Source organism: Stylophora pistillata, chromosome 4, assembly GCF_964205215.1.
Source record: "Stylophora pistillata chromosome 4, jaStyPist1.2, whole genome shotgun sequence".
Taxonomy (NCBI): domain Eukaryota; kingdom Metazoa; phylum Cnidaria; class Anthozoa; order Scleractinia; family Pocilloporidae; genus Stylophora; species Stylophora pistillata.
The window spans coordinates 17,860,612-17,888,263 of record NC_142522.1 but is presented as its reverse complement, the minus strand read 5'-3'; the positions used below and the strand labels follow the sequence as shown (position 1 = coordinate 17,888,263).

General features: G+C 38.4%; 1 protein-coding gene across 2 annotated transcripts in view; it reads left to right on the top strand.

The window, feature by feature from the left end:
* Positions 1–23,291, top strand: part of LOC111324920 (ras GTPase-activating-like protein IQGAP1) — a 31,338-nt gene extending 8,047 nt beyond the window's left edge. The window contains exons 13-44 of one of the 2 annotated variants that reach the window (XM_088756469.1): positions 11–174; positions 590–641; positions 956–1,119; positions 2,393–2,483; positions 2,997–3,160; positions 4,090–4,180; positions 4,265–4,432; positions 4,695–4,834; positions 5,753–5,923; positions 6,764–6,847; positions 6,964–7,035; positions 7,229–7,298; positions 7,466–7,552; positions 8,126–8,247; positions 8,902–9,209; positions 9,692–9,766; positions 10,108–10,257; positions 10,720–10,860; positions 11,176–11,260; positions 11,592–11,699; positions 11,996–12,052; positions 12,501–12,560; positions 16,995–17,062; positions 17,247–17,482; positions 19,045–19,174; positions 19,572–19,659; positions 19,782–19,888; positions 20,114–20,228; positions 20,634–20,800; positions 21,241–21,363; positions 21,446–21,554; positions 22,098–23,291. In XM_088756469.1, coding sequence (XP_088612595.1) covers positions 11–174; positions 590–641; positions 956–1,119; positions 2,393–2,483; positions 2,997–3,160; positions 4,090–4,180; positions 4,265–4,432; positions 4,695–4,834; positions 5,753–5,923; positions 6,764–6,847; positions 6,964–7,035; positions 7,229–7,298; positions 7,466–7,552; positions 8,126–8,247; positions 8,902–9,209; positions 9,692–9,766; positions 10,108–10,257; positions 10,720–10,860; positions 11,176–11,260; positions 11,592–11,699; positions 11,996–12,052; positions 12,501–12,560; positions 16,995–17,062; positions 17,247–17,482; positions 19,045–19,174; positions 19,572–19,659; positions 19,782–19,888; positions 20,114–20,228; positions 20,634–20,800; positions 21,241–21,363; positions 21,446–21,554; positions 22,098–22,211 — 3,881 coding nt within the window. In that variant the 3' untranslated portion in view covers positions 22,212–23,291. The remainder of the gene's footprint in view (positions 1–10; positions 175–589; positions 642–955; positions 1,120–2,392; positions 2,484–2,996; positions 3,161–4,089; positions 4,181–4,264; positions 4,433–4,694; positions 4,835–5,752; positions 5,924–6,763; positions 6,848–6,963; positions 7,036–7,228; positions 7,299–7,465; positions 7,553–8,125; positions 8,248–8,901; positions 9,210–9,691; positions 9,767–10,107; positions 10,258–10,719; positions 10,861–11,175; positions 11,261–11,591; positions 11,700–11,995; positions 12,053–12,500; positions 12,561–16,994; positions 17,063–17,246; positions 17,483–19,044; positions 19,175–19,571; positions 19,660–19,781; positions 19,889–20,113; positions 20,229–20,633; positions 20,801–21,240; positions 21,364–21,445; positions 21,555–22,097) is intronic. The other variant, XM_088756470.1, reaches the window with a different exon arrangement.
* The last annotated feature ends 4,361 nt before the right edge of the window (positions 23,292–27,652 follow it).

Sequence of the window (27,652 nt, the reverse complement as noted above, 5' to 3'; positions counted from 1 at the left end):
CCTGTTTCAGTGGAGGATATTGTACACTGTATAAACAAGTCATTAGATATGGGTACAGTAGAAGAAACTCACACCCTGATACAAAAACCTGAAGGGATGTTTCCAAAAGTTCTGACAAGGAGTGCCTTTCTGTATCATGATGGACTTCTTAAAGCTAAGCAACAAGCAATGCAAGTAAGTTTCATATTAATCATCTTGACTTTGATAAATTTATTCCTTATCCCTCTTAAAATGTTTTCTTTTTTCTTTCTCTGTTTCCTTTCCAATAAGCCTTTGGGAACAAAGACCTTAAATGCAAAGTATTATCTTTCATTGACATGTTCAACATTCACCTTTCTTTTATGATGCTTTTTGCACAATTAAAAAATAGGAACAGGTATTGTACTTCATGAACTAAATTTATGATTTTATACTTTGCAGCCAAGTAGCTCTGAAAACAGATGAAAATTGATTTGCTATAAAATGCACTTTTTTTCTGTCACCACTGTTTTCTTGTTGATTGTGAGGCTAATCAATGCGATGGCTTTAAAATGACACAGTTATGCAACAAACTCTTTTTTTCTCTTTTTTTCTCTTTATTTCTTTGCAGGAAAGTGATGAAACTTGTCTTTCACATCAGGCTGTATGTGATCAGTTGTCAGGTACGTTGAGTTTGCTACTTGAAAAAGGTTGAGTGTGGGGCACAGATCAGAATAGCACTGTTAATTCTCTATTTTTCAGCAATATGAATGAGTAAAATAGTTTTTTAAAACAGTTAGTTTTATGTATCTTCTGTTAATTTTCAAGATTTTTGAAAAGTTGCAGGAAATAACAACTACTGTCACAAGTGGTAAATTTCACAGGTGACCATCTGATAAGTGAAACTCTGCATGATTGACTGATCTGTTTGATAGTTTAATGGGCACCACCCACAGAAAATTGACTTGTTAAAAACTTACATTACACAAACTTTCAGTTTTGACAGCTGTAGCAGCCATAAATGAAGCCATTGAGAATGAAAATTCCACGCAGTTAATTGAAAAAATGAACCATGCTAATGCTGGTTTGACATCAGTAGATGAGAGTCTTTGTAACAGATACTTAAGTCACTTGATCTCTGTCAAGGAGGAGAAAGCACAGGTGGGTTGAATTGTGTTTGCATTATTTTGCAAATTATGATTTTGAAGGTCTCTGGGAGAAGTAACTTTGCTACACAAACTTTGGACACAAACTGTCAAGTTATTGTCATCATAGCATCCCCCAGGGGACAAAGCTGTCACCTATTCTATTCTCTATTATGGTTGATGACTTTCTGTGTGATTGGTACCCTTGGACAAAATATGTTGATGACTTGACAGCTATTGAGATTATCTCTAGAAATGGCCCCCCTCAGTACTTGACTGTAGTTTCTGACATTCAGGAGTTCACTTGGGCTAATAACATGCAACTAAATACAGCAAAATGCAAGGTGATGTTGGTTGACTTTCTCCACTATAATAGTTATCAGTGTCTGCCAGCTGCCATGGGCAGCAACGTGTTAGACCATGTCAGTTCCTTCAAGCTGCTTGGGGTTTACATAGCTGAAGATCTGACCTGAGTGGTATACTGTGACTTTATGGTGAAGAGAGCCAATTAAAGATTTTATGCACTCAGGTTGCTCAGGTGCTGTGGTGTACCAGCTTCATATATCATTCTAGTCTACACTTCTCTTGTAAGATCAATCTTAGAATACCTGTGCATTGTTTTCAAACTTGCCGCTTTATCTATCAGATGCCATCAAAAAAGTGCAATAGTGCACCCTTAAAATTATTTTTCCTAAGCTATCATATACTGAATCCCTGACAGTCAGTAATTTACAATCACTTCAAGACAGGAAGATTATGGCAAAAGGTTTATTACCAGCCCTTTGTACAAGCTCGTTAGAAGTTGCATAGTAGATACTCAATGTAATTACGCATTAAGACCAAGAGAAGGAAATTCAAATATCATGTGGCACCTCAACCAACAGGTTTAAGAGCTACATTTCATATGCTTATTAGTTGCTGATGCAAGCAATTTTTCCTTAGATATATAATTTCTGTAAATGCTTTATTCTTCTTTGCTGGCCAGACCTATGATTCAGTATTTATACTACAAGAGTTCTTAGTAAACCACATATCTCTCTATCTATTTACCTTGAGGATGAAAGGGATAACTATAGACCACTTTCATAAATAGCTGCCGGATTAATTTTCTTTTGTTTAAATTTAAATTAGCCCTACTAGCTTCGTTTTCCAGTACAAAATTCAAAAGAATACATTATCTCAAGCGAGGCCAGAAGGGCTAATTTAAATTTAAACAAAAGAATATTAATCCGGCAGCCATTTATGAAAGTGGTCTATTGAATCCTCTCATAATTATTGCACTTACATAGGACTGTGGAGTCGGCAAGGACGATCTAACAAAGCTCGAAATCCAGATTTGTGTGGACTATATGAACACTGTTGTTCAAGAAGAGCATGACCGTAAGTCTCTGCATGTGTGAGTGTCTCGAACCTATTGTTACCTGAATTGGCACCAATTCTGAGGAACAAGTTATGAATTCAAAACCTGTTGCCCCATGTACCCTTATCATCAGTGGCCATTTTAGAATTGAGCCAAATGACTAAAAGATATCACAACCTCCAACATTGACTTCAGACTAATGTCTCTGGACACTGGCCCTGAATTGGTAGGAAAGTTATCTCACAAATTTGCTACTTGGTGTTATTTGTTCCAGGGAGTGAACAGTTTTCTGCTTCCATAGCTTGAGGAAAACCTTAAGGTTTGAGGGTATAATCTCTCTCCAAACGGTTCCTGAAAGTGTTCTCTTGTTGAACTCAGTTTGGTCACAGGACATATGGAGAACAATCACACACAAGAAAGACTGTCTTTCAAAAAAACATATCAAAGAGAATGAATGTGAAACTTCTTAATTCATGATAATTTATGGTAATTTGGGTATTTTAACTGTAGTATTTTTCTCTTTCTTGTAATAGTGATATCTGCCATAGCAGTCATCAATGAGGCAATTGATAAGGAAGATCACCAAAGTACTCTACAGGCCTTGCAGGCTGATGCTGCCAAACTTTCAGGTATTGACCCTGACAACAGCCAACTTTATCAGAAGCTTCTCCACTCCCAGAAGATGGCTAAAGCAGCGGTAAGAATAGGTTAAGGTTACTTTTTAGCAAATGATCACAGATACTGTGCTGTGTGACACTCGCTTTAATTGAATTGTGCTGTATATAGTTTAAAGTGATAGCAGTTAGTATTGTTTTCTACCAATTTGCATCTCTCTGTATTCATTATTTTAGGATTGTTTAGTTTTTTTTATATATACAAGTTTTTGAGTCAGGTTATTTGTAATTTAGCCAGCCCTTGACTCAGCTCATAGGTGTAAATAAAGGATTGATTACCATAATTTCTGGCTATTTACCCATGGGTAATCTGTTGATTTTGCATTAAACACATGCCACTGCAGGTAATAGGGAGGTGTGGGTTATGTGACAATTTTAAAATCTACTGGTGGTTGAATTAAAAAAAAATTCTCACCTACCTGCGTTTCCACCTCTCAAATGAATTTTATTGTATTAAGAGTGGCACAAAAAGATGATGCCAACTCAAGTTTATTTCACGTATAATTAATTGCACAACGAACAAATTGTTATTGGCACGCATGTAAACAAAACCTTGATGGCAACAAAAATTATCCAAGTATATCAGGCACATCAGAAACAAATTTCCAGTTAACACTAGCTTGAGCTAAAGAAAAATTTCCTGTTTTTAAGGGACTTGTTAGACCCAGTAGAACCGGTGATATCAATTTTTGTGAGAAATTGTGGACAGTAGTCTGAAACCCCACACGCATCAATAGAATATTGAAAATAATAGGTGTGAAACTTATCTAATTTCAAGCTGAAAAGGTATTTTAACGACAACTAAAAATGGATATAGTTCAGGTGCAGCTTATCCACCAGTGCAGGTAATCTGTTGACTTTTTTTTGCTGTATGAAATAATTGGCCAGTGTGGGTAAACGGCCAGAAATTATGGTAATTGATTGAATAGCCCATATGTTTTAAAATCCATAGAAAGCTGATGAAGACACAGCTGAACTGTGGCATGATGAGATCCAGAGAAGCTTGGACAGTGCCAATCGTTACTCTGATGAGGCTCAACATTGTAAGTATTTGTTTGTGATAAGTTAGGTTTAAGTAATTATTCCTTACATGGATAGTGTCAAAGTTAAATTTTTCTTTCTTATAGTGGCTAAGGGTGTGACTGCAATCAACCAAGCAATTGGTGCACAAGATGAGAGGCTTCTGATAGCAGCTCTTACCTACCCAAGAGCAAACATATATGGTGTCACATCACAGTGTATTCAGCAGTACCTTGAAGAGCTAAAAAAAGTCAAAGACAGCAAGAAAGAAGCAGGTAAGTTTAATTTGAAGCAAACTGTTACCATCTTATGTACCATCTCCTACTCATCACTATTGTCAGGCATAATCTTCATTATTGTTTTATGTATTCTGTAAGATTTTTTAATCAGGATCCTAAGATAGCGATTTCTTAAGGTTATACAACCACACATTTTTCGTCTTTCAAGGTTTTAGGTTCTATAAAAACTCTAGCCATGCCTTTTCTTTTAATGTTAGTTTTGGTAACTCTCAATTGTTCTTTATCTGTTTAATTGTAGGCAGTGACTCTGCATGGCTGGAGCAGAAGACATCTCAGGGTCATTTGTATTACTACAATACTGAGAATAGTGAAAGTTGTTGGGAGAAACCTGTTGACATGATCACTAACTCTGCTGTGCTAACCAGAGAGGAAATTCAGGTGAATATCTATTATTTCATATTAATACCTTCTTTTGTGATTCTGTTGCATTACTTGTGCAGAATGCTTGGATAATAAGCACTCATGAAAATGTAAACTAATGCTTGCTTTTAGTTAACCCATTAATGGCCGCAGCTTTTGTGGAAAACTGTGTTTTGAAGCTAGTCGAGCAGATTTCGGGTCACTGTTGTGGTTTTAAAAGCTCAAACTTACCAAAAACCCCCTGACAGCTTGTACACTTGACGGCCTTTCGATCCAAATGCAAAATGGTGGCCTGAAAATCTTGGGCACTTGCAGAAAGCAAAATTTGGGTTGAAAAGTAATGCCCCACTTATGACTTTTACTTTTCTCTCTTTCTCCTGCCCTTTGTTTGCCCTCTCCTTGCCTGAAGTTTCTCCTCACTTGCTGGAAATTTAGTAGGCTTCATTTTGGTGTAGAGATTTTTTAGGAAACTACTCATTATTTTCAAAGCACATGCTCAGAAAGGTAGGTGGGTAATGGAACAAGATTTTCGTGCAGATTTTCAGGTCAAAGTTACATGGTTTTTTGGCTATTTCTCCAATCTCCTTCACTCAATTGCACTCATTCTGGTATCATTTGTAAGATATTTTCAACCTGTTCAAGTACGTGCTCAAAGTCGTGCTCCAGAGTTAAAAGTGATGACATCACAAGGTGTAGAAAGGGCGTGGGTCCCCATGGGCGCATATGGGCACACTGGACGTCAATAGGTTAATATCCTAAATAGAAGTCCTTGCAATATTTTTTTGCTGTAGAAGCAAGTTAAAAGGGTTGATGAGCAGAGTCCCACCTGTTTGGGTTCATGAGTGTAAATGTAGTCAGAAAATTAGTTTTCATCACCAAAAGGTAGATAGTTTATATAAGACTGTTATTGTGTTGTATTATTTTGGTCTTTAACAGGGTGTGATATCACGAGTGACAATCCAATATGACCGTTGGGTCCACATGGAGTCAAATGAACCCTTGATTATCAAGCTGCAATCGTACTGGAAAGGATACCTGGCCAGAAAGGCTTACAAAGAAAGGCAGACATTCATAAAGGAACATCTACCAGCAATCATTAAAATACAGGTTAGGTTATTTAATTAAAATGTCTTTTGTCAGGTGGCAAGGATTTCCTGGTCTGACTCTTCCACGGTTGTGTTATTAGGTACACATTGTTAGATTAAGAAATCATTTTCAGGATAATGTTCTCAAAATGTCAAAGAGGCTTTCTTTTGATTATCCAGAGACTGCTGCAATTGGTTTCAAGAACTGTTCTAAATATGTGTTTGGTTAGCAAACCCTCCTTGGTAATTTTAGATATTTAGATTTTTGATTTTCTATTTTGCTATTATTCATTTGTTGCATGTTCTTTTTTAACTTATCATTTGTATATAATTATATAATTGCAGCCTTGCCATATCTGTAAGGTTTAGAGAAAAGTTATTTTCTCTGAAAACTGCATTGTATTGAAAACTTTGATTAACATACCATATATTATGCTCTGAGATATACCATATCAGCAATCAAGATTTTTCCACCAAAAAGCCAGTGATTTACAAACTATATTTAATGATTGCAGTGTTTTGTGAGATTGTTAAAATTTATTTACACTAGTGCAGACAAACCAGAGTCTGCTCTAGAATAGAGGGGAGTATGAATGACTCTACCAGTATTTAGTTGCTGGTCTAGTTTGAGAATCTGCAATGTTTTTGTCTGTGCCAATCATCCATTGATGGTAGTTCTGATTGTCAGTAGAAGTAAAGAACATTTTGACACTCTGGGGGGAAAATCATCAGTCTTGGGATTAGTTTTGCTCAGGTTGCTGAAATGTCGGGTATCATTAATATCAACAGCCATTTGCAGGACTGCTCACACCTAGAAACGAACTGTTTACTGAATCTGCAATACAATCTTAATTTTTTTTAGGCATTTGTAAGGGGATTTATTCAAAAATTGAAATACAAAAGGAGGCTCAATGAACTGCACAGTCATCCTGAGGAAGTTGTAAAGGTAAGGTGTCTTAACTATATCAAAACTGTGATTTAGTACGACCACTTCACTTTTGTCACTGGTGTGTTGTTTGATTTGACTCTCAGTCTGTTTATTGTGAGTGTTTTACTTGTTAGATTCAATCTTGGGTGAGGATGTCACTTGCCAGAAAGAAATATCAAGAAAGAAGAAAATACTTCAAGGACCATGTAAGTTGAACCTTAAAATCCTATTGCCATACACACCTGCTCATTTCATGTAATTAATTGGCAATATACTCCTCCTGGGCCAACAGAGAAGCGTGGGCAAACAGATAATTATTTCTTACTTGGTGTAAAATGAGGTACCTTTTAGTAGATGTCCATTGTTACTATCACCAACTGATAAATTGTTTCCTTGTAGAATTCTGCCATAGTGAAAATCCAGGCTTGGTTGAGAGCTAATGTGGCCCAAAATGACTACAGAAAACTCAGTATGTAAATCGTTCTTTTTTACTCTTGGTTCTTTGATAGGAAAAGTTTTCATGCAGGCAAGGTTACATAAATTGCAATGTTTTCTCTGCTATAAAGATGACAGTAAATTTTGACAAAGGGACAGGTTTTTTGTCTGAAGCATAATATAATTTTCCTCCTCACACAGTCTCCATGCAAGATCCGCCAGTAAAGACTGTAAGAAAATTCCTTCATCTTTTGGAAAACAGCGATGCCGACTTTGAAGAGGAGCTAAGTATGTAATAGAAGCTGTGTTTTGCCTGTGGGGGCTGTCCAGATTACTCTGGTGTTTGTAGTATGATTTCTCTCTGGTGTTTGTAGTATGATTTCTCTCTGGTGTTTGTAGTATGATTTCTCTCTGGTGTTTGTAGTATGATTTCTCTCTGGTGTTTGTAGTATGATTTCTCTCTGGTGTTTGTAGTATGATTTCTCTCTGGTGTTTGTAGTATGATTTCTCTCTGGTGTTTGTAGTATGATTTCTCTCTGGTGTTTGTAGTATGATTTCTCTCTGGTGTTTGTAGTATGATTTCTCTCTGGTGTTTGTAGTATGATATCTCTCTGGTGTTTGTAGTATGATTTCTCTCTGGTGTTTGTAGTATGATTTCTCTCTGGTGTTTGTAGTATGATTTCTCTCTGGTGTTTGTAGTATGATTTCTCTCTGGTGTTTGTAGTATGATTTCTCTTGAGAATAAATGCCATCAATTTACTGCTGCTGTTGTGCCATGACTAGTCAAATCACTGAACGTGATCTGTGCATTTACATGTTTCCAAGTTTTGTACTTTTGAAAAAATGTGAACTAATCCGCAGATCTTCAGAAGCTAAGGGCCCAAGTTGTGACAGAGATCAGATCAAACCAACAGCTTGAAAATGACTTAGGTCTAATGGACATCAAGATAGGACTTCTTGTTAGAAACAGAATCACTTTGCAGGTATTAAACCAGTCTGTCTGAAATAAACTCCTTTGACTTCTAAAAAGAAATAATAAGCTAAAAAAAAAAAGGTATCATCACAAATTCTTGATACCATTTATCAACGTCGTGATATATACAACCATAGTTAATAGAAATATTTTTGTGTCTTTTTGAGAAATATTACTAGACAAACGTGGTATTAAAAATACACGACTCGTGCTGCAAAATGGTATTTTTGTATATTTTTGTTTGTGGTTTATTTTCTTTGTTGAAGGAACGTGTTTTCCCTTGTGATTAGTGTAACAGCTATAATGTCAACCGCTTATCACAGTCATATGTCTCCTGATGGACATGTCTGTAAGTTAGACACTGCTCTTGGCAAGAGAATTATTGAATTTCGAACGAGAGACACTTGGAGTTGGTGTCTGTGGCTCTTCGGTCGTTTTCTAAACTCTCCAAAACTCTTCCAGTGCAGAAGATAGGAAGTGTGCTTTATTTGAAAAAGCCCTTCGGAGTGATTTGATAGATGTTGTATTTAAAAGGAAAGAGGACCTATACAGTAAACGCTGTGATAAACTTGATAATGACTTATTTTAAGGCGCTGTGCACGTACTAATATTAGCAAGTTTACAGTCTTTTTTTTGTTTGTTTGTTTTTGTTTTGTTTTTTTAGGACGTAATACACTATGGAAAGAACTTAAAACGGGAAAAACAAGACATGAGTACCGCGATGCAGAGAACAAAGGGTATCAAGTCACTGAGTAAAGAAAGCCATGAAAAACTAGAAGCTTACCAGAACTTGTTTTACTTGCTTCAGACTAATCCAGTTTACCTGGCCAAACTGATTTTTGCAATGCCGCAGAGTACATTTACTAACTTCATGGAGTCTGTGATATTGACATTATACAACTATGCCTCTAATCCGAGAGAGGAGTACCTGCTTGTGAAATTATTTGACACAGCGCTTAAAGAGGAGATCGCGTAAGTATTAAAATTGATAAGAGAACCCCTTCAACTGTTACTTTTTATCGTGCTCAGTTAAGAAGTGTCAAGATGTTTTTAATGTAAATTCTTTCAGTAGTTGTACGGAGAAACTGTCTGTAGGTGGGTTTTCTGTAAAATATTTTTTGTAATCAAGTTACTTTACATTCATACCAAATTTCTGATTCCAGAAGGTAAGACACGTAAGTGTTGTTTTGTTTTTCTACTTTTTATGTTAGTTACTTTAGTCTTGTGCCAAAGGTGGTAGTAATGGAAAAATGGTAAATGCTTGGGTATTAAAAACGCGCGGGCATATCTCCTTTCCTCTCATCTTGATTCTACGATTTTAATGTTTGCCGCCAAAGTGACTTGACTATTCCTAATTACGTGGAGATCACTTACTTAAAGGTTTATGCTTAGAAAAAAAAATTGTTTTATGGCCGTAATAGAAAGAGTGTTTGACTAAGTTTCTATTTCTCCAGCTCAAAAGTTGATCAAATGCAGGACATCGTAACAGGAAACCCAGCGGTCATTAGGATGTTGGTTCATTTTAACCGGTGAGTGTATGGACTCAGTCGTTCGCAGTCCTTGAGACTGCCTGTGGAATCCGTTTTATTGCATAACTTTCTGAACTGTTTATTTGCTTGTTAGCTACTTGGCATATACATTCGCGCAGCCTTTCTCTAATGGCCTCCATGCTACATTTGATAAGTATGTCTTGGTGTGTTAGCATATGTAAAATGGATCTTTCAAATCTAACAAAGATTAGGGAAAATAGAAATGATAGTTTGAGCTCAGATATGGCCTAAAGAAATCTGTCACTCGTTTTGTCACGAACGCGGGACAAAAAGAAATCTGAAATGTCGATTACTAATCAGAATTTTTTGCGCTTGTTCAGAGGTACGAGAGGTCAAAGTTCACTGCGAGAGCTGCTACAGCCATTGGTTGAGGGTGTCCTAAATGACAAGAACTTGTCAATCAACACAAACCCACTTGAAGTGTACAAGGCTTGGATTAATCAAATGGAATCAGAAACGGGAACTGCAAGGTACGAATTCATACCTTTGCTGATGATTGAATTTAATAGCCAAGGCCCAGCGCCGAAAGTGAAGGGTATGCAGTTAGGACGGGTCGCGTTGCAAAAAAAAAACCTTCCCAGGTAGTTCCGTGTGGCACACCACATTTTAGAAGAGACATCAGTTAGACAGCCAGTGACAACACACCATTGGGTTTAAACCGATCTAGAGCTCTTCCTTGTATTCCATAGGGGTTCACTTAGTCAACAGTAAGTCATGATCAACAGTGTCAAACGCCTTCTTTAGTCAAGAAAAACTACAGCATTAAGGTATCCGCAATCGACAGTAAACGCTGAAATATCCGTAATTGTACTGCTGCTTTGCATTTTGGCATATTACCCATTTAATGTGTAGTCTATAATAAGCCGGTGTGGATAATTGTTGGCCACCATTCGAAAAGATGAAGTTGTTTGCTCTTTTTTTTGTATGTGTAGTAAGCTCCCATATGATGTGGAACCGGAACAAGCGCTGAAACATCCTGAAGTACGAGAAAGAATAGAGGCTGCCATGAAGAGCCTCACAGTAGTTACGGATACATTTTTAAACTCCATTGTACAATCTGGCGATAAAATACCGTGAGTAGTGTGTGTCTGGTAATATGGCGATGCTTGTTGTTTTGCCATTGGATGTTCAGAAACCTTTTACAGTTACCTTATGTTCTCGGTCAATACCGATAAAGCAGAGTTGTGTCTGCGCCCTTAGAAGCTGTCTATTTGCTGTCACCTTGTAATTTAAAGAACGTATCATCAATAAAAGACTCGGCCGGTAACATACCTAAGTAGTGCCCTATTGGAAATAATGTTGCTGTTTTAAATCTGGTTTGTTACTTTCGTGCTAGCTTCGGAAATGCCCTGTTGTGCTTTGATTCTGATATTTGTGTATTTCTTCAGGTATGGTATGCGATATGTAGCAATGTCTTTGAGAGTAGCTCTCGCTGAAAAATTTCCAGACGCACCAGAATCAGAGATATTAAAAGTAAGTAGGGTATTGCGCTTGTTTGATCTCTAGGTGCCCCGTGTAATTATGCTTGTGCTCCTATGTAGATATGTCAGTTATGTTTCATTTTGTTATCACTCTTTTCTTTTTTTTCTAATTACCACTGCATTACTGACTCCGAAAGCGTGGAAGGCCAAGTGAAAACATTGTGATTTGTATACAGAATACAGAACTTTATTTTACGTGGCACTCCACTTAGCTAAAAGCTACTTTACAGGAAGCCCACAAATAAACATATAAAATTGCAAAACAAAAGAAAGATAAAATTTAGCTAACTAACATTCTAAAAATTGTGTCCACTGATTTGCAGGTTGTTGGTAACTTGATTTACTACAGATATATGAACCCTGCAATCGTAGCCCCAGATGCTTTTGATATCGTATCAGTGGGCGTGGACAAATGTTTGACGGCTGATCAGGTACGTCCACGTCTCGCGCTTGATTATGGTGTCATCTTAATTCACCATGCCTGGCTTAAGTCCTTGCTGTCGTAATTACTGCGATCGATATTAAACGCCCAACTGTCAGTGGCTTATTTAGAGATGAAACTTCTGAATACCGCATTCTTAGCGGGAGACAGCAATACTCGCTGAGCGGGATAATAAGCTTCGTTAGTTGAGGGTCACCTGTACTGGGCTTGTCAGATTTACCTGACCTTAACGATATGGTCAGGTCTAGAGTCAACAGACAAATCACTTATGCCCTTATCTTCTAGAGAAGAAATCTTGGTTCTATTGCAAAGATTCTACAGTATGCAGCATCAAATAAAATGGTGAGTGCATATACTTAACTTGCTGTACTGTTTGAATAAATGGAAGAAATCGTTGGGTTTCAAAATATGAGCTCTTTCTGATTAACTTGGATACCAAATTTTAGAGTGTGGTCACCGAGTGGCCGCTAAGACTACCTTTACCTAACCGAAACATGGTTGCCACAGGTAGTAAAAGTAAAGAGAAAGTAGATCACTCTTCAAAGTCATGGAAGAATCAAACAATTTTGAAAACTTATGCCTTCTACAAAAATGCAGAAAGATATCCATGATAAGGGAACTTTTTGTGTCCGAGTATCGCTCATGTTTTATCCAGAAATTGTCGATATGATACCAGCGTCTCTTCTTAGAAGACTTCTTTCTTTGAATCTGGAAATGAAATGACCCAATAAAGATGTTAAAAAGACATATTAAGCTGTAACCGGAACTAAAGAAAAGGTGGTCTTCTCAGGTTGGAAGACCTTACATGAGAGAAGGTCGAGAAGCATCTGATGCGGAAACCGAGCATGTTGTTAGTACAAGATGGATTGACCATTGCACAATTGACCATTGCACAATTGACCATGGAATCACTATTAAAGATGACTTGTATTTTAGTTAATTCTATAACCTAGTGGTACAGGCTCATTTAGTTGCTGTTGAGCACAAACTTAGTTCGTCTCGTATTTTGATCAGTTCTCGCGCTAAGTTTCAGTGAAGTTGACATGTGCACTAAAGTTACGTTTGGTAGGAGGAGCTCTGTTGTACTCGAGGGTTATCGGAAACCCAACCTCTTGTTTCATTGGGCTTTGGATAAAGTCCTGTTTAACCTTTTAGAATGTTTTGCCTTGCGGTTAATCAGCAATCCTTAAACAAATAGTTCGTTTTTTAATTTGGCGTCGTTTTTGCTGCCTTTGTCTCTTAAGAGCGTGTCTCTGTAAGTTTCCGACCACTCGAAATTGGTTCAAAAATAAATCTTGCCTTAAACTTTGCATGTGGATAAGGAAACCATTGCCTATCATCATAACAAAAGTGGTTTCCCTCACATTTCAAAAGTTTTTTTATTTTTTTAACAATTTTCCGCACGTAGGTCGAATCGTGAAATTGACATCGTTTGTGAACACAAAATGAGCAATCTTTATTAGGATCTCACGCTGTCAAAAATGAGTCAATACGAGAGATATTCTGGAATACAACAGTTTAATACGTCAACTTTCCAAGTGTGATCACAAAGGTAGAGTATCTTGATAAATGTATACACTGTCGTTATGTCAAATATGCCACTAGTCGACTAAGCCGAAAAGTGGTACTTTTTAAATTGCGATTTCTCCGTACTGGGACAAAACTAGATATCAAGAGTTACACACACTCAACAACCATGCATGAGAGCACTATATTCCTTAAAAATATCCAGGCTATTATCGCATGAAAAAAAACATAGGCATGCTACGCATGCAGGAGTTACTTTTTTGGACGTAGGTTGAAATGGGACACTATATAACTGATGCTGGTGTCTGAATAATTGTTGGCAAAAATAAACTACATTGGTACAACGCTCCCTGAAGTCCCCTCCACAGCCCTAATTTGAACTTATCACGCAACGCTCTCTCTCTCTCTCTCTCTCTCTCTAGTCCTAGTTATTATTCTGACCTTTAAGGGCCAGAATCAGAAATTCCGTTTGGTTTTTCCTGTGCAAGAAAATGCACAATAGCACGCAGTTTTTAATTAGCGTAAAGCAATGCGGTGGACATACCCTGGGAACGAGGTTGAGTTTTGGCATCGAGTGTCAGTCAGATTTGAAGTACTGGCCGCGCATCAACGATAAGCTTGTTACAGTTTATACTCATCTTTCGAGTGAACTTAAATATATTTATTTAAAGTACAAACCTAATACCGTGAATCACTTCTATTGTTAACGTACTGATGAAAACAACAACCCTTAGGAACAGTAAAAGTTCTGGCTCATTGTTTAAATTCGATTAATTAAGACAATCATCTTATGTAAACACAAGTTGGCGATTGAATCCATCCGTAACTTAATATTGCGGACAAAACAATTATACTTTTCTGACCAAAAAAAACACTTGTGGAAGTCACTGCCACATACCTTTAATTTCAATCAGTAAAAAAACTTGAGGTCTATAAAATGCCTTCTGTGATAGATCGTTCCGAGGTAAAAAAAACTTCAAAGGTTTGAATGAAAAGCACTTGACGTGCGATTTTGCTAAAACAACAAAGCCCTCAATTAGAACCAATTCAATTCAATCCGCTGATCCACAAATCCGACCCAAATATAGGCTCCGTGTAGCCTCTTGTTCAGTAACAGATGGTTGCCTCAAAATATTCTTCTATATAATTTTGCAGTGTAAAGCTCTATTTCATCTCTTACGGCCTCTGGACAAAGATATTTTCCGGTCTCCGTTCCTCGAACATGTGAAAATAGATTGAACGAAGAGAAAGTATCATTTTTCAAAGCATAACAATGTGGGCTTCTTGATTGGTTGTTGCCTATCTGGACTTTGCCCTGTGCGTGCGAAATACGTGATAAAATGAAGGTTGTTTACAGGAAATTGACACGCAATGGAGTAAAGTCCAGGTTAGATAAAAGCGAATTTTATTGGCAGAAAACGTCTAAGTACGTGAGAGTTGCGTAGAAAATTAACTGACCGTACCATTCTGTCCCTAGGGAAATATTCTTCATTGAGGTAGATTTATTCCATAACATGTACGTTGTTAACTGGAAAATGGCATTTCATCTAAGAAAGCCTAATCCATACTGGCGAATAAAACGTAAACACGCAATTGTAACGGGAAAGTATCGTTTAAACAATAATTAATCCATGGAGAACTTTTAGAAGCAAAGAAACGGATATGTAACGTGGCAGTCGACACAAAGTAAATGTAACTTGGTGGTCGTTTCAACCGCTGCTAAAAGAGCAACCATATGGCAAAAAAAAAAAGATATCAATCAAATATGATTTATGCTAATGTCTTGCGCAAGTTTTACCAGAGTCAGCAAAAGTAGCCCTTCCAAAACAAAACGCTATAGCGCTAAGTTCGTGTTAGGTCTTCAGTTGACGGTGTGCGTCGTAAATGAAGTAGCGGTACACAAAACATGCACGTTTTAACTCGCTAATCGGTAGAAAAAGTTCCCTGACGACCTTTCAAATCCAGACAGATCATAACGATAAAATCCTTACGAAGGACATGAGCCATTACATTGAATAGACGATCTTACAACTCTTGTAGATGTCTTCTTAAATTGTTCCTTGAGCGAAATTCAAAATTGGAATCGCTGATTAACTCATATCTAGCAATGAAATATCCTGAAGTTGCTCCTAACAACATCTGAAGTAATATTTGATTCAAAATTTTTCTCATGTTCCACTCAGTGTTCTTCAGAAAGGAGAATAAGCATAGCTGTACAACGATCACAACTCCACCGCTTTCCCAACACGACTGATACACTTCCTTAATTCGCGGACCGCTCTCTCCGACTCACGCGTTGATTCACTGAAATTTGAAGACCTGTCAAACCATAAATTAGCAAGAACGCTCTGATTGATGCGACATAGGAAAATACTACAATCTGATTGGTTTGTGATACACCAAAAACTTGGGCCAATAACATTGCGTTGAGATACACCAAAAAAAAGATGCGCCAATCAGATTGCTTAGAGATACACCAAATTGCGCTGATCAGATTACACTTCACCACAATACACCAATCTATACGCTAACATATAGTTATTTTTTTTAAAAAAAAAATAACTCAATAAAGCGAGGTAGAAATGTAGGATTTTCACATACCTGTACGGGGCTGCTTTCGGTGATTTGCATTCGTAATTATCCACAATGAATCACAAAATAATCGCAAATGAACAGCTCAGTGCACTTACTAATACTGTAGAATGTCTGTAAGTCAGGTTTTATTGTCCGAAGGTCCAAGGATTTCTTTCCGGGTGCGAGTCTGTAGAAATTTAGGTCATTCATTCTGAGTGACGATTCAACGGCACCGAGTATTTGTATACTAGCGCCGTAATCCTGTCCATCTTCCAACTTTGAAGCCGTGCTGAGAACAATATCCCCTAAAGTACACAGCTCCATCCGAATTCAAGTCGTAGTCTGTTCCAAATTTGCTGGTCATTTGTAAGAAATCGAGTAACATTCATCGTGACATTCTTCTTTTTGATAAACAGCCTGTGGCCTTGATTGCATGGGAATCTAGACAGCCGCGGGCGAAGGGGGTGGGGGGGGGGGCAGGGGAGAGGGAGGAGCAGTCAATAGAGACAACCGCATTCTGTGACCAGTTCTTCTCTCTTTGCAACAAAGTCTTGTTTTCTGTTTTTCGATGTGTAAGGTCTGTGAAAATCCCACATTTCTACTTCACTTTATTTTTTTCCTGCGATAATAGCCATGGATATTTTTACGGAATATAGTGCTCTCATGCATGGTTGTTGAGTGTGTGTAACTCCTGTTACCTAGTTTTGTTCCAGTACGGAGAAATCGCAATTTAAAAAGTACCACTTTTCGGCTTAGTCGAGTAGTGGCATATTTGACGTGACGACGGTGTATACATTTATCAAGATACCCTACCTTTGTGATCACACTTGTAAAGTTGATGTATTAAACTGTTGTATTCCAGAATATCACTCGTATTGACTCATTTTTGACAGCGTGAGATCCTAAGAAAGATTGCTCATTTTGTGTACACAAATGATGTCAATTTCACGATTCGACCTACGTGCAGAAAATTGTTAAAAAATAAAAAAACTTTTGAAATGTGAGGGAAACCACTTTTGTTCCGATGATAGGCAATGGTTTCCTTATCCACATGCAAAGTTTAAGGCAAGATCTATTTTTGAACCAATTTAGAGTGGTCGGAAATTACAGAGACACGCTCTTAAAGGTATATTTTTTGTTTTGTCTGGAATTTAGATTTGTTTTTGTTTTTTTTTTTTCTTAGTTTGGAGGTGAAAGTGCCCACCTAAGCCCATTAAATGGTTACATTGCTGAGGCCCATCAACGTTTCAAGTGAGTGCGTTTTTAAGTTTCTATTTTCTGCGACACGTTTTTTCAAAAAAAAATAAATAAATAAAACCTTTAATCTTTTTTGAGGGATTTAATAGTGTAGTCGCTAGGCTTGCTTTGTCTGTATCCAGTCAGTCCGTTACCGTTCAAATCTGAGCTGTTGCGATGTATGTTTTTGTGTTTGCAGGAGATTTTTCCGAGAGGTGTCTAATGTCGAGGAACCAGAGGGACATTTTAACATTGATGAGTACACGGACGTGGTAATGGTCACCAAACCTGTGATTTACATCTCAGTGCAAGAGATCTGTGATACTCATACCTTACTCCTTGATCACAAAGATGAAATCGCACCAGATCCCAACGACCCTCTACACGAGCTGTTAGATGATCTTGGCGATGCTCCGTCTGTTGACGCTTTGTTAGGTAACACAAGTACAACTCCAAGTTGTCATACATTTGCATGACAAACTTCTGAACACAGTCCCAGGCATCATTGCAGATTCTTTCGGGTTCGAACTCTTTACAAGGCTGCATTCAGACAGATCGTGCGCGCTTGCGTGATTTTTCTACAACTGTCAGGAATGTCGAGCTCGACGAACGTAACGTTCGCAAAACATGAATGATTAAATTGGGGGTGAATTGATAAATTACGAATTTATCCCCTCTATTGGGAATGTGGAGGCAATCAGAGAACTGAGGAAAAATAAACTTTGCATTTTCTACTTCATTATAGGAGTTAGTTACGTAGGGAACTATCTGAAGGGAAGCGTCCGCTGTTTTTGTAATGCTGATGGCACCTTATCCCAATGCAGCCGAAAATTTATTTTTCTTTGAACTTGGTACAAGTTGATTCCCGCACGCTTTCCATAATATGAGATCTCACTACGTATGATGCACGATCCTCGCAGTAGATAGCGCTATTTAAACAATAGCGAAAATCAGACCTGAAAAAAATCAGGCCTGTACGGGATTCGAACCACTGACCTCTGTGATACTAGTGCAGCGCTCTACCAATTGAGCTCACAAGCGAACTGGGAGCAGGCCGTTAAGTTGATTCGTAATAAACCCGTGAAAGTGATAAATTAGATACAATGAAATATATGAAGTTCATATATTTAACGGCCTTTATACGGCCTTTATATCAACTTAACGGCCTGCTCCCAGTTGGCTTGTTAGCTCAATTGGTAGAGCGCTGCACTAGTATCAGAGAGGTCAGTGGTTCGAATCCCGTACAGGCCTGATTTTTTTCAGGTCTGATTTTCGCTATTGCTTAAATAGCGCTATCTACTGCGAGGATCGTGCATCATACGTATCTAATACCGCAGTTCAAAATATATGAACTTCATATATTTCATTGTATCTAATGGGATCTCACTGTAAAGATTGCAATTGACAAGAAGAAAACTTATTATCCAACTACACCTAGACGAGTACAAATAACGCCATAGACAAGTACAAATATCACGCGGTATTTGTACTGGTCTATTGTAGTACCGGTTAAACAGGTTTTCTCGCAACGCGCAAGCGAAAAGTTGGATTGTAGTTACGAAAAAAAAAAAGTGGCGGACAATTTGAATCATATTTCCGACGACGAAGAGTCAGAATGGCTGGGAAATATAGGTCCAAGTTCATTAGATGAATCGAAAAACAGAAAAACAGCTTGACGACCAGAAAATTTCTTCATTTAATGAAGAAAATAGAAACAGCGACACGACAACGCGCCAATTCCGTTCCGCTTCGCATACTTCACGCACTCCCCGTAAATAAATATCCGTGAAATTCGGCCGCACTGAAATAACAGTTTGGCGTGTTGGATAATAAATATCTTAATAGACGTTTTGTTGTGTAGTATCGCTGACTATTTTTACTCGTTATTTGTATTTTGACGAGCCCGTAGGGCGAGTTAAAATACGGCACAACTAGTAAAAATACTCAGCGATACTACACAACAAAACGTCTAATAAGATGTGTGTATTTGTTGATAGGTGAAACTTCACCTGAAGACGGAGAACAAGAGACGTCACATCATTCAAAGACGGAGATTTCCTTAACGCTGACCAATAAGTTTGAGGTCCCTGATGATGATGACTCTGACATGAGAGCGCTGTTTGTTAGGTACACCTCATGCGAATTGATGTTCTTACTGCTCGATCTTAACCAGTAAGATCGAGCAGTAATAACTAGTAAACATACGAATATTCTTGAAGTCTGTGCCAAATTTTCAATCCTCAAGAATTCTTACCGTTCAAGGGTTAAAACTTATGGAATAAACTGTGATGATCATTTGAATCAATAAAGCTTTCTTCCTACTTGACTAGGTTAAGTTTTATTTTCGATTTGGATGACAGCCTGTCTGTATTTTTACGTTGTACTACGTCATTTCATTCCACTTAGTAAATCTACAGTACATTTTGTCCTAGTAACAGAGTTGCCATTAGCATGCTACAGTAGAGGCGTTATCGCCTTTGCCAATTATGACTGCTTATGTATGTTGTACTTTCTTTTTATTCAGAACCAAGAGAATGATCGTAGATGTTCTGAAAATCCAAGCTGGAGATAACTTGACCGAGATTCTAGAGACTCCCGCCTCTGATGAGCAAGTGCGTGTTATTCTAATTTAGAAGTACCATCGCTTAACGTATGATCATGATGTTGTTTGGTTCTAACCATCTGTCCTTTTCCCATGTGAAACATTTCTCACAATATATTGTATTTGATACAGGAAGAGGAGCACACGAGATCGATGAAACTTCGAGAATTGAACGAGGAGAACAAAAGCAAGTCCCATGGCAATATGGCCAAGTCTACCTCAGCTTATGGAGATAACAAGTAGGTACCCGGGTCAAAGAGGTTCTCGATTCTCATAGCTTTTTCCTGCGTGCTACAATGAAACATGTGTCACGCTGAGTAATTGAATGTGTCTTGAACATTTTGGTACTACGCACCCTTAAATTTGAATTAACACAGCTCTCTGCAGTTGATCTAATCCCTCGATTCGTTGTAAATGAAAACCTCCCTTAAATGTAATTTTGTTTCTAATTTGAAAATTGTCAGACTTCCACTTGAAGGACTGAAAAGGAAAATAATAAGAAATCTACGGATGCTTGAGAGTCAAGGAGTCGTCACCATCAAGAATGATTATCAAGATATCATAAACGCCATCGCCAAGGTAATTCCTCCGTGCACCTGGTCTCTCGGTTCCCAACCCTGCCAACCGTCAACGGCAATGGATAAGTAGGGCACGAAAGGGAAACGAAGCTGCGCTAAAATTCCTCTCACCGTCAAAGTTTGGTGCAATTTCGTTGTCGAAAGTTTTGTTTGTTTGTTTGAGTGTACAATGGTTCAAGAGAGGTTTGCTCATCATGCTCATTAAAGGAGATTCAATCGGAACTCCGACTAGAAGGAAAACGTGTTGGACTATTGAGTTATTGCACAGAGGTTCTGTGTATACCCTTTCCATTGTTTCCATTGCTAACCGGCTCGTTCGTTGTAGCTCAAAACCAGTTGAAGTAAATACATAACGGTTTCTCCCGTCACGTATTGTCATTAACGCTCAATTCTATCTGTGATGCAGGACATCAGAAACCAGAGGCGATACCGTCAAAGACGGAGACAAGAAAAAAAGAAACTGGGACAGACTTTGGAAAGCTTGCATAACAAATCACAGTTTTACGAAGAACAGATCGATTATTACAACCAGTACATCAGAGTGTGTTTAGATAACCTGTCCAAAAAGGGAAAGTAAGTTTTAACACCACGGCATCTCTTATTCACAAAGGAAAATTTCCTTTAACGAAATCGCTCGCTTTGTTTTACATTTTATGAGAACGTTGCCCTTTCGAGCGACTCGAGTTCTTTTGACCGTGAATATTTGAAAATCATCTATGTGAACTGTGGATGATATATATCTTATTAACCAAGCGCGAGGGCCGTACTGGGAGAATATCGGCCCGAGGTCTTGACAGTACGGACGGAGCGCAGCGAGGTCCGTACAAGAAAGACCGAGGCCGATATTCTTCCAGTACGGTCCCGAGCAAGCTTGGTTAATAAGAGATTTATTATACGACTGAAGTTCAAAGGGACACAAGTGCGGTATCATTCGGGACAGTGCCCGGTCCGATATTTAGAGAATATTGAACAGCACCTTTGTTAATTCTTCCTGTTGTTCAAATGAAAAATAGGAAACCACGAGCCAAGCAGCAGAAGGGAAAGGAAGACGTGTACCGAGGTGAAATCAAGTACACTGCACAGAGATTGTATGAGAAGGGAGTTATTTTGGAGATTGAGGGACTGCCGCCGTCACAGTAAGTTAAATTATCGCGTCAAATGTCTGAGGTATTGAAATAATCTTCGTCGGGAGTCATGTGTTTTCTTCCTCGTCCGCAGGTTCAAGAATGTCATGTTTGACATTAAATCAGCGGATGAAGTTGGAGTGTTTGAAGTGTCAGCCAAATTCATGGGAGTAGCCATGGAGAAAGTTGAGCTTGTCTTTCAGGTAAACGAGAGGCGCGCTGCACTTATTGTTTAACTCAGGTCTCGACACTAACTTTTCAACTTACTAGCCAAGTGGCTAGTGACATCTTAGGTGTTTTTAGATGTTACGAAAATTTCAGTCTGTTTACTAGCGAAACTGGCTAGTGGAAATTGAAAACCACTAGCCAAAAGTGAATTTCTATTAGTCTGTGGCTAGTGGGCTACCGTTAGTGTCGAGCCCTGTAACAGCCTTTTTTTTTTTTTTAACTTGGGGACGAAGTGTCTTTTTATATTTTCCCATCTTGAAAACTTAAGCTTGCTGGAAGCAAAAAATATTGTAAAATAAATTATTTGCTTGGTCTCGATTCCGTCGAATTTTCTTTTGGAAGGGGGGAATGATTTTCAACGCGGCTAAAGATCACATCTGTTGGGAAAAAGGCTTAATATTTGTTTTTATTTATTGATTCATAAATGTTCTTTTTGTTTCGGGTTTTGTTCGCACCGAACACGCAGGTTCTTTGAAGCACATATTACAGGAAACTGATAACAGGATTTTTTTTCACAGGACTTACTTCAACTTCAGTACGAGGGTGTAGCAGTAATGAAGATGTTCGGACGAGCAAAAATAAACGTCAACCTACTCATCTTCCTGTTGAACAAGAAATTTTACGGCAAATAGATAGTTATTAGAGAATACAATTGCTTAGGGAATCAAATAAGAAGCACAGTGGGGACACGCATTAAATGGGCCCTGAATGGCACGTCATACATACGGGTATTTGGAATTTATGCATGACGACGATAGGAAAGGATGGACACTAAAGAAATGCTTTGCTGCTGACGAATTGTCATAGATATTGCATCTTAGTAATACGAACTGATCAGGTGTAGCTAAATATCAACTGCACGGATTCCTGCGGAGCGACTCATCCACATAAATTCTCATTGATTTGTTTTTTAAGGCAGATCGACCTTCCAGAACAAAATATTAACTGATGTCAGTTTTCTCAGTTGTAGAAAGTGCAAGCGCTCACGGGTAATTTTCTCTTTAACTTTGCCTTTGGTTTAACCCCATCATTACATCGAAACTACCAACAAAACAGCACATCATCAAAGTATGAGAAGCAGGTAAAGTGATTCTAGTTCTAGATTGTCCTGACTGTGCCTTGAAAAAACAGACCTTGAATCTACTACAGAGTAGAGGGCAGTTTTATTAGTTTCTTTTTGTGTTATGCAACTGATGTTGAATTCGCAGCAGTGGATAAATTTGCACTGTTTGGAGCTTACAGCAAAGGATTATGTCCCGTACCGTGTTACTAAGGAATGGGAAACGGCTGTTGAAATTATATATGGACACATTTCTTGGTGATGGCGGAATTTTAGTATGCAGGTTAGGTATATGTTGAATTAAAGTGAATCATGGTGCACATGCGTTTTGCTTTTTTTTTTTTTTTTTTTTTTTTTTTTTTTTCAGGGGTTGGTTTGTTTTCATTCTTCGGTATTGTTTGTAAGGACATTGGTTCGACTTTCTGACATCTTTGACATCTTCATGAAGCAGGTTAATTTAACCAGATAGCCACTATAAGTCACGAGATGAAATTGCAAATAACTTATCTCCAATTTGTTGCTTCATGGCTAACATAATTTTTTTACACTATTTTCAATTTGTGATATTTAAGAATTACACGAAATCTTACGAGTTCAGAAGTAGCTGAGCCAACTAGACTTTTCTTTAATCAATAAAAGAAAGACCACTCGATTTACGATTTATTATTTCCTTGTGTCCATCGCCCGGGGGGGGGGGGGGGGAGTCCAACGAACAATTTTTCATTAAATGCTTATTTTCTCCCCAAACAGCGGAATGAGTGCTGAGACGTCCTATTTGGTTCATAGTTAATCTTCTGCGGGGCTTAGTTGTTCGAAAGAGGGGTTAAGTCTTAACCGGGGCTAAGTAAGCCTAACCTTTGGGTAAAAGTTTGGTCGCGTTGTTCGAAAGAAAGTTAACACTACCCTCGGGTTGAACAGCGGGTTAAATTTAACCCATCGCGCGAGCAGGGTTAATTAGCTAACTTCCGGTTAATTAAAGAATTCGTTCGGTACTCACCCTATTAACTTCCAACTTTTGAAGAGCTCTACTTCTCCTCGGTCGTTTCTCAGTACGGTCAGTCACCTCTGGATTTTCGCTGTCTGCTGAATGCAAAGGTCGCCTATTTACCTCGGAAGAATTTTTTTTTTTGGTAGGGCCTGAATCGTCGGCGCAGCAACAGGAAGAAGTAGCTTTTGCTAGCTTTTAAAGACCCATTTCGACCATATAGCTTTTCTCATAGCAATCGGGAGACAAATGACTGCTACAGACAACAGAATGTTCGGACGGCTGGTCAAAATCGGCTCTTTTAACTTGAACAAATTTAACCCATTGTCGCTTCAAATTTGCTTCTTTTGGAAATTTATGCATTGTATGCCCGGTTTTGTTTGAATTACTACAAAACTGGACGGCACAATCCTTTACCATTACGAAAAATTTTAATATAATCAACCAAATTATAAGTAAAAAAATCGTGACCAGACTGGCAAACAGGGGCTGCGAAGGAGACTTGCACATATCTCACGCGATCGTAAAAGAAAGCTTTTGACCTCATTACAGGAAGGTTCCACCCGTGACGTCACAGGAAAGATGGCGCAATTCAAGATGGCGAATGTTTCGAATTTGGAAGAGCTTTCTCAGGGTGAAAATGGACTTTTGAGAAAAAACGAATTGCCCATTTGAAGTACTTGATATATTTGCTAAACAGCTATGTGAGAAGAAAATGTACGATTTTGGGGTTTACAGGCCCTATAAGCTTACGTAGTGTTGTTGCCATGGCGACATAAACAGAAATAAACAGGTTTCGGCATGCATATTCCATCTTCAGTCAATGAATGACTGAGTGTGAACAATTATATAGTATACAAGTAGATGAATAAATTATTTACAATATGATGTAATACAAAAGCGGGTACTAATTACAACGTGACACCAAAACATCAAAGGTGTGGACTAGAACGCTAGAAAAGTGTTATAATGCTGTAATTGTTTGTTAAGTTCAGGTTTGATCTTAGATAAATCGTTTATTAAAAAGAAACACCTCGCAGTCCGAGGACTGAAGTACGTGTATAATTAACAATTATTCCACGAGCGCGCGTTGGATATGAGATGATAGATGGCCAACGAGGCGCGTAGCGCCGAGTTGGCTATAATCATCTCATATCCAACAAGTGCGAGTGGAATAATTGTTTTATTAAAAACGCCCCCAAGAAATAATTATTTTGTAAGAAGAAACAGGATTTTTTTAGCTCCCTTTTGATTTTAAGCTGACGCGTACGCTTACCATATTTGTAGATTATGGTATATTGGCTCATATACCATAATGGCTAAGCCAATAAAAAGTCTTGAATTGCATTATCCAATGATTCAGTTTTTAATAATATACAATACAAGAAACAAAATTCATAGTTAAAATGGTTTGAAAATCTTAATAATAAAAATATACAAATCTAATAAAAAAGTTTCACTTAGGATGATCTTGTGTTAAAAAATATACATATACATATACAGATCTTATTTATATAAAAAGCTTCTTTGAGTTTTAAATCAATTGAGCTGTTAGCAGAATCCATAATACTAAATTCCCTACAGCGGAGACTCATTTTCTTTTCAATGAAAAATTCTATGATCATTTTTAGTGCGACCTTGTGGAGATTTAGACAGGCAATTAGAATCGGTTTTGTTTCTTTGTAGAAAATCTAGTCATTAGATTTTCTTTATGATTTGCATGCAACGAGCTTATAACGGTAGTCACAAGTTAACACCATTTTGCTAACAATTTAAAAGAGAGATCTTTAATTATCCCTTGTTGAAGGTCCACTTGATTTTCTAGAATGTCCATTGTTTAAAATAATTTTTTTTTCAATAGTCCAGTTACTTATTTCCTAAAGTATTTTACTGCCAAGTTCGTGAAATTCCAATGAATGGTTCTCAAGAAATAGGCATATTTCCGAGATGGCAATTTTTCATCCAGTCGCAATTTTTTAACTTCCTACGCATGCACTGCATTAAACTGGGCTCTTTTGGTGACGATGAAAAGGCTGAGAATTGCTGGGTTCTTTACACCGTTAACTTTCTAACATATCTTTGTTAGAAAAGATTGAGGCCCGCAATAAACTTCTTCAACTATAGAGAAAAATAACACAGATAGTGCGCGGACGTGTTGAGTAAATAAAATGACGGCTCTAAATTTTTTAATGTTTTGTTTTTGAAATTCTTGTGCGCGCGCTGAATTGCATCAGTAAAAGCGCGCGCGAAAACTGTGTTCGGTCATGTATCGGTCATGTATCGGGCGAGTATCGGTCGAGTATCGATGGTGTAAGAATGTATCGGTCGACACGGCTAGCGGCCGACTATCAGTTGCCAGTCGCCGACTATCGGTCACCAGTCGACCGACTACCGGCCGACTATCGATCGACCATCGAACGACTATCGGTCGATATATCGGCCGACTATTGGTCGATGTATCAGTCAAGTATCGGTGATGCATCGGTCAAGTATCGTCATGTATCGGTCATGTATCGGTCGAGTATCGGTTGAGTATCGATGGTGTAGGATTGTATCGGTCGACACAGCTAGCGACCGACTATCGGTTGCCAGTCGCCGACTATCGGTCGCCAGTCGGCCGACTATCGGTCGCGAGTCGGTCGACTACCGGCCGACTATCGACCGATAGTCGGCCCATATATCGACCGGGGCGGCCGTTAGTAGATATGATCCACTACACCTACTACACTTATTGGTTACTACACTTATTACACTTACTACACTTATTACAGTTACTACGCTTATTACAGTTACTACACTTACTACACTTAATGTATTTTCCGCTGTTATTCCAAGTAATCAGTTGCAGTTGTTTTCGTTTCACACCTGCCGCACTCACTATTGTACATTCTGTCTTACATGTATCTCCTGATTGGCCAGCTATTAGTACTTACACTCTTCGCTGTCTCTTGAGTCCCACTCGCGCTTGCGGTCCCATACAGTTTATTCATCTTTCTGGTTTACGCCCCTCCCCCCCCCCCCCCCACCCCACCACCACCACCTCCCTTTTACCACAGTTTTCGTCGTCGCCTTTATCTTTCAGGCCGTGGAGACACTTCTGGCGACTTCTTCCCCTGTTTCAAATGCGGCAAGTTTGGACACTGGGCTAAGGACTGTCGATCCTTTTCCCAGCCGGGAAGTTACCAGCCCCCTAGCTACAAGTCATTCCCTGGAATCTCCTACAAGCCAACCGCAGGCCAACCAATTCAGCCAAAGCTATGAAGATGTCTTGGCGCAGGTAAAGAACTTGAAAGCGGACATTTATTAAGTGTTAAGGGTAATTTGAAGAATAGTTTAGCGTTGTGGAGATCTATAGGTGCTCCGGATTTTATTTTGTCTATTATTGAAAACGGCTACAGGCTGCCGTTCGTCACTTTTCCGTTGGCCGTAAAGCTTAAGAATAATAAGTCAGCTCGACTTCATCCTGATTTCGTGGACCAAGCTGTTCTTGAGCTTCTCATTTCTGATCGGGTGCGTATGGTTTATGAGCAGCCTTTTGTTGTAAATCCTTTGTCAGTTTCTATACAGCCAGGCGGTAAGAAGAGATTAATTCTCGATTTGCGCCACGTAAATAAGTCGTTAATTAAGCAAAGTGTTAAGTACGAAGACTGGAAAATTGCTATGTCTTATTTTGCGAAAGACGCGTACATGTTTTCCTTCGATTTAAAAAGCGGTTACCATCATATCGACATTGCACAAGAGCACCAAACGTTTCTGAGGTTTTCATGGCGGGCGCCTAATTCCATCAATGAAATATTTTATGTTTTTACTGTAATAATAATATAATAATATAGATCAATTTCTATAGCGCATTTCCATGTAAATGCTCTAATGCGCTTTACAACACTGTGCGGGGGACTTTTCCAGACTGCCGGCGGCAGTTTACAATTAATAAAGGAGAAATTTTTACAGATGCCCCCTCCCCCCCTTCCCAGTAAACAGGCCAGACCACATCACAGTAATCTCGTGATGTGGGTTCTTTAACGTCC